Genomic DNA, 7,573 nt, shown 5'->3' with positions numbered 1-7,573 from the left:
ATAATATACATTAACTAGCACAATCATTTCCAAAAGGCCAATAATGATGTGCCAAGTGGATTTAAAATGATCCACCTCACATTTGTTCTTTTACTATTTGTTTCCATTGTTTTGGTTTTCTTCTGTGTTCTTTAATTGTATACCTCATTATGTGGTCGTGCAATAATTGTATGACATTTCGTTGTTTTTGAACGGTTCCCTTTTTCCCAGTAAAACCTACTAACCCGGTTCACCTCTTATGATATTGCAAAATATTAAATGAATGATGTTACGAAAAAATAAAACTAATCTATTAAAGTTTTATAATAACTTTCAATTGCACCTTCCATGGCAATATGCAATTCTTTCTAGATCCAAAGTGATACTGAACTCCAATATCAAGAAGATTTCCTTAAGTTAAGGCACATTATTGAAGTTATCGATAACCACATAACTCTTGGCAATGTTGCAGTTGTTAATCCACACATTCAGTAAAACCCACAATTTCAAATTACAAAATGATTTATTGTTAGAATTTGAGTGTGGCCCAAATTCTTTGTTGAAGATAATTGATAGTTTTAATTAAAATGTACATCAAGAGGAATTTTATTTGGAATACTTTTGGAATCATATTTGAAGTCTATTTGGCAAATTCTAGTTAAAATTCTATTTGGAAGCCATATTGAAAGTTCAAATTTGTGTTGGACTTAAAGAGATCAAGATAAAATTTGTAGACATTCTATTTCATCTACAACTCTATTTTTAGAGCTTGAATTATTTCCTATATATAGTTGGCTTTTCATTATAATTTAGTACGAAGTTAGAAACATTGTAAACACATAATCTTTGTATTCTTTCTCCATATTATAATAAAATCTCAATATCTGTAAAATTACGTTGTTCTTGTGTTCTTACGATCAATTATTTCAATTGTGGTTTAATATCTTATTTTCTCCAACAAAATGGTAGATTAATCTGATATCATCTTCCACTTTTCACATGTACCAAAGATAGGCAATCGATATGTGATGCCATAGCTTCTGTGGACATCTCGGTTCCTAGGCATGCACCTAAAAACTGCACATCTTATGTTGTTCCATGACAAACAACTTGATATTGTTTCAAAATCTTATCCAAATATTTATATGTATTTACAGAGAGTGGAGTTCTTGATAAATATATCTTCTAAAGAAATTTAACTACTTGTACAAATGGATGGATACGTACTTGGATATGTAATTTGTGATAATCATACAAGCTGTAGCTCGGGCTTGGGCTTGTGTAGTGCATGCAAAGATTTTGATACTAATTATCTTGTTATAATGTCTTGTACTCAAATTCTTCTTGTATTTATACGTGATGTAGTTGACCAAAGATATTACAGTTTTTAGATATAAACAACCTTCTGCCAAACATGTTTAATAAGTATAAATTACTTAAAAATAATTTTTATCAACTTTTAAGCTTAGCAAAGCATGTATGAATCTGATTTGCTTATTCGTGAAATTCTAATCTTATAATTTTCTCAAAGTTAATTAATAATTTATTAAAGCGACAAAGGCGATTCTGTAAAATTAAGGTTGTCATGAAGATGAAGTGTCCTTTGTACATGAGATTCCCTGAAGCTGTGTAGATGTTAAGTGAGAATTTATCGATGCCGCTTCTGGGGTTTTTACTTTTGCTCATATTTCCTTGTTGTTTATTTTTGGACCAAAAGTTCTAAAGAAACTTCATTTTGCTCCCCATTCTTTGGAAGCATCAATTATTTTTGTCACTTATAAACTTTTTTATGTGACAAACTTGATGGAATTAGTAAATAAGTGACAACAACGAAAAACTTGATATTGCTATATATGGTTTAGTTAAGTACACCTCGTGTTTAGCATTTTAATATATTTAACTTGTGATATGTGCATAAAGTTGTTCAAAATAGCTGCTTTGTGATGCATACGAAATACTAGGATTTATACGTGAAACTACAACATAATGTTACATTAAATTTATGAGTTGTTTCATCTCCTTATAAATACCACGTAAAGAGGTGAAAAAAGAAGAAGAGATAATCAGGTTGTTATTGACAAACATAGAAATCTCTCAAAACTTCAACTTATTTTTCTTTCTTAACGTCACATAATTGTTATAAAAAATTACTTTTTATATGGAAATACATTATTAAATCACCTCAATTTAATTTTTTACACGTTATTTATCCGGTTCATTATATTTTTTTTGTTATCCTATTGTGTTTTTCTTGACAAGTTGAAGGAAGATCCAACCATATTATTTCATGGAATGTTGTTACTAATGTTATGTTTGTTATACAATATTGATTAAGATTATATAATAATAGACAATATTATAATTTTTTTTCTTTTTAATAATCTATAATACTATTTACTGCACCTTACTAAACATGTCTCAATTGAGTCGTTGATAATAACATTCATGCACTCAATAAATGAAAATTGCATTCTTTTATATCCCAAATTTCATTCGCGTGTTTGTTGGGTTTCATAATTCTTCGTGTTTAGCATGTTATTATTCTAAACTTGTGATAGTGAAAAGATTGTTCCTAGAATTCTAAGCTTTGTTAAAGTTGTTTAGCATAGATCCTTGCTACACACAACACTACGATTGGCATACTCTTACATTGTACTTATGAATTATTTGGTCTACTTGTTTTTAACTTGTAAATTACCCACGAAAAAGAGAAGAATAGAGGAGACCATAAAAAAATTTATATAAATAATATGTATTGTGCACTATTAAACTCGAATGCATATGATAATAATCAAGATTTCAACTTTCTTTTTTCTTTCAATTTTATTTAATATTATTTTGTTTACCTTCTTATCTTAAATATGTAAAAGAATATACAATATGATGTCAATCATAATGAAAACAAGATTTATTATCAAATTGTTAAATAGTAAAATTAAAATGAGTTTTTAAGAGAGATCTTTCGAAACATGTACGTACTTGTGACATAACTTGGTTTAACGTATACACCTAAATATTTTTGCTTGTTCAAGTCTAACTTTAATATCGTAATAAAGCACGTCAAGAAATTAAGTTTATAATTCTTTTAAGCAATATGTGTAATGCAACTAAAACTCAAAGTGCTAACTTTTGTACGATGATTTTCCATTAGTAGTTTTTTTTTTCTTTTTTCATGAAATCTATTTAGCTAGTTATCAAATTAATGTATAAGCTCATACACATAATACTATTTTGTAGTTTATGTTTTGTTTGCTTGTGGTCAAATTGAAAGCTTATTTGGGAGAGATTTTTTCAAGTGAAAATAATTTTTACAAGAAAACTAAAAGTATGGGTCCCATAAAATACGTGATTGAAAATGCTATAGAGAATAATAGTTTTCAAAAATTATTTTCCAAATAGCTCTAAAAGTATTGCTCGATACTTGTAACCTTGCTCGACTTCTCAATGTATCTTAATCAAGTATAAAAATTTTTACTATTTGTTTACACACTTGAAATGGAGAAGAGAAGAAAAAGAGAAAAAACAATATAAAAAAAAGAGATAAAATAATTTATATGGCTGAAAAGATAAAATTCTTTCTAAAATGTATAAACAGTACCATTTACTATTATTCTATACTTATAATTTACTGAAAATCAAGTGGAAGTTTTCTAAAGTGATTCTACAAAATTAAGTTTTTCTAAGATATTCCCTTCTTTTGACATGTATAAATACACGAAAATGTTTCATATGTTATTACAATGAAACAACATCTTTTTGCTTCTTATGCAAACACTATATTTTCCAAGTCTTTTGGAAACATAAGTTTGCTGCTTATCCTCGATGGGACCAAAAGGTACCCCCACTCCATCCCATCTCACCTGAGGGATTTTTTTTCTTTAATATGTTCTTGTTTGTTACATTTTTCTCTACCTTATACATTGTTTCTAATTACGTCTGATTGTTAATATATATGCTGTTTACAACTTATTGTTATCGCATATTGTCTAATCTTTTGTTGCATTTAATAATCATAAATTATTTCTCAAGAGAGAATTGGCTATAGAAATAAAGTTTTTCAAAATTCTTGTCAAGTTGATTATTGTAATCCCCTATATGCAACAATTCTCAGCAAAATTCTAATTTATTTGCATAAAATTCTTCAATATGTAATGGCCTACTGGTAGTTGGGATGACGATAATTGGTAACAGCTTTGCGAGTTCATTTGTCCTCAAAATCTTAACATGCATTAGTCCCTTGTCGTTAGAATAACCCTAGTTGTCAGAATAACCATTGTGGTCCTTAATATAATATAGCATTTCAATTGTCTTTTTAATCTCTTCTAACATATAATTTATCAAGTTTGCAGCTAAAAAAATAACTCTTGTCCGTAATATCAGAATTTCTATCGTACTTCAATGATCTTCAAACTTATGAAACCAATACTTCAAAGAATAATCATATATAGTGTTTAATTTTCTGAGAATCAAATAAAAATCCAAAAATCTCATATTTTTTGAAATTATTCAAACCTTACATTAAGTTAAAAGGAAAAAAAAAAAAAAAAAGGTTATGATCAACATATGTAAGATACAAATGTGTTGTCTCATCGTTGAAATTTCATCCAAGTGCTTCTTTCTATTAATATTACTTTTTTCATAAAATGTCTATTCAACTTTCATTTATACAGCGATTTCTTTGGCGATAGTCTTTTCAGATTCAAATATAGTTTCTCGATATATTTCAAAAAATAAAATATGTGCTTTTGAAAGACTAATAGTATCATCAATAGACATATCCTCAATTTACAACATTTTGCTTACTCTATTAATAATTGCTATATATTGTACCAAATAATCTTGTAAAATGAGAACACAAAATTTATAATGTCAAAAGATAAATTTTAGCATCTCTAAATGCGTTAAGGTCATCACAAGTTTCTACCAAGTGTTCTAAAACGGTTTTTATTTATTATGCTTGAAATCTTATTAATTTAATCTAAGATATCTACTTAATTAATCTTTAAATATTTCTACAAAAAAGACCAAACTAACCCATCATTTATAGTTTAATTAAATAGTAACATGCTTGCTAGTTGGACAATTGAATTGAATTGATTGATTGCATTTGAACTTTATTTTATTTGTAATTTTTTATGAACTATATGCAATAATTTTTTTGGGGGCCCTCATAAAAGTAAGAATTTAGACAAACGTCCCCTTCTATAGTCAGGCCACCACTATAGATGCGTAGCTTGGAATTCTTGCAAAGTTGCTAGAAGTATCCTAGTTCTAGTAGTTAATGTTATTCAAATTTTTTCCTTAAAGCACATAACAGTCGACCAATTTAGGAATTGTTTGACAAAATTGTTGATAAAAATCTAACCAATTTTTAATAAAAATTAATAAAATGTGGATTTAAAATTAAAGTTTGATTAGTTGATAAAATTTTATGAAACAAACTGTTTATAATATGTGTTCACATCCAAGGAATGACGACAGTTGGAGCCACAGAAGATAACCGAAGGGTTGAGATCTTACGCACAAAATCACAAGAATCAAGCGTCATAATTACCGATGATGAGTGGTGGATTTCTATAGAGAATTATAATGTTGACAAAACAAAAAAGAAACCCCAAATAGAAAGGGCTCCATCACATCTGCGTAAGCGTAAATCATACGAAGGTTGTATTGATCCTTCCGTAGTTTCGATAGGCCCTTATCATCATGGAAAGTCAGAGTTCGAAGCATTCGAGAAGCTAAAAATTCCAATTGCGCACAAATTGTGTCGTTTTAGTCGTACATCAGTCGAACAGTTATATAAAGTTGTGGCAGACCTGAATAAAATTGCCTGTGAATGCTATGAGGAAGGCTCGATTAAAGTTGATGATGATGAGTTGTTCAACAGAATGATGTTTCTTGATGCTTGCTTTGTGGTTCATTTTGTGTTGATTGGGGTAGGATTTGTTATCCAAGTGGAAGTTGGGGAAGAAAACGAAGCAGATGCACGACTGGAAAAGAGTTTCTACCTTGTGTTGAGGGACTTGTTCTTGCTAGAGAATCAAATTCCTTTACCAGTACTAACAGTTTTGATGAAATCTATGTTTCCAGAAACGCCAAGTCGAGGAGAGAGATATATAATGGAATTCCTTGAACTTTACACCATGGTGTCACCTAAGCGTTCATCCCCTAATCCTATGAAGAAATTTCTTGCACAAATGATGGGACGCTCTAAAAGAGATCAAGACGAAAAGAAACAGAAATTAGAAAAAGCGCTCAGCACAAGTCCTCACCTTCTACATCTAATGCGGGAACAGCTCATCCAGCCTTTCGTGCATGAAATCAAAAACCTGGTAACATTTATCGAGGAATCAAAATCAAATTTCCGGGAATCAAATATCCAGGAATCATTTCGTTCAGTAACCGACCTCAAATCAGCAGGAATTTATTTCAAACCAAGTCAGAGTGGAAGTTTTACTGATGTAGAGTTCATATCTTACCATATTTTTGGCACTCTTACAATTCCTCCATTCAAGGTTGATCATTTAACAAGACCTTTGCTATTAAACTTAGCGGCTTATGAAATGTGTCCCAATGGCCCTTCTGATTTTCGCATTACGTCATTCATTTGTCTAATTGATTCACTCATTGATTATGCTGATGATGTTAAAGAGCTCAGGAAGAAGAGAATCCTTATCAACAAATTAGGCAGTGACGAACAATTGGCACAACTCTTTAACAACATAGCTAATGATTTGGAACCTGATCCTCGTGCATATGCAGATGCTAGGTTGAAAATTGATAAACATTGCAAGTATAAAGGACATATCTGGATGGCTGAATGGATTCACAAATATTTTAGGAGTCCTTGGGCTCTCTTGGCTTTTCTAGGGGCAATTCTCGTCCTTGCCCTTACTATGGCACAGACATATTTCACTGCTTACCCGCGCTAAACCTCAGAAGACAAGACTTCCTAAATCAATGTTATCGAATAAGCTCTTCAGTTGCAAAAGTTCCCTCTTCTACTGTTTGTTTCCATTGTTTCCGTTTTGTTGTGTTTTTAATTGTATGCTTGTGCAATAATTGTATGATGTTCTGTTGACCAACCCGTTTTGGCACTTATGATATTGCAAAATACTAAATGAATGACGATTACAAAAAAATAAACTAGTCTTCAAAATTTTATAATTACAAAAGACTTTACCAAACATTCACGAAATCCAAACATGTATGTGTACATCAATATTGCGTGAGATTGAATCCAAAAAGAAATGTAATGATCCTCATGTTGTTTACATAGACCATTATCATCATAGAAATCCCAAGCACAAAACACTGGAGAAACTCAAAATCGCATATGCTCAGCAATTTGTTCGTGCCTGTATTGATCAAGTATCAGTCAAACAGTTAAATAAAAAGGTGGCGAAGGTAGCTGACATTGCTCGGGAATGCTACGAAGAAGGCTCGACTGAAATCTATGACGTGAATCACTCATCAGAATGACAATTCTTGACGGTTGCTTCGTCCTTCAATTCATTTGCATCTTAACAAAGACAGACACTAACAATTCAGATAATACAGAAACAGAACCAGAAGAAGGTGATTCAGACCTTTG

General features: G+C 30.4%; 1 protein-coding gene across 1 annotated transcript; it reads left to right on the top strand.

The window, feature by feature from the left end:
• Nucleotides 1–3,741: 3,741 nt before the first annotated feature.
• LOC111375527 (UPF0481 protein At3g47200-like) lies at nt 3,742–7,104 on the top strand. Its single transcript, XM_022998366.1, has 2 exons — nt 3,742–3,814; nt 5,449–7,104. Exons 1-2 carry the CDS (start codon nt 3,802–3,804, stop codon nt 6,909–6,911), a joined length of 1,476 nt encoding a protein of 491 aa, XP_022854134.1. The 5' UTR covers nt 3,742–3,801; the 3' UTR covers nt 6,912–7,104.
• The last annotated feature ends 469 nt before the right edge of the window (nt 7,105–7,573 follow it).

Source organism: Olea europaea, unplaced genomic scaffold, assembly GCF_002742605.1.
Source record: "Olea europaea var. sylvestris unplaced genomic scaffold, O_europaea_v1 scaffold1384, whole genome shotgun sequence".
Taxonomy (NCBI): domain Eukaryota; kingdom Viridiplantae; phylum Streptophyta; class Magnoliopsida; order Lamiales; family Oleaceae; genus Olea; species Olea europaea.
Note: the sequence above shows the minus strand (reverse complement) of the source record. Positions and strands in the feature narration are given on the sequence as shown.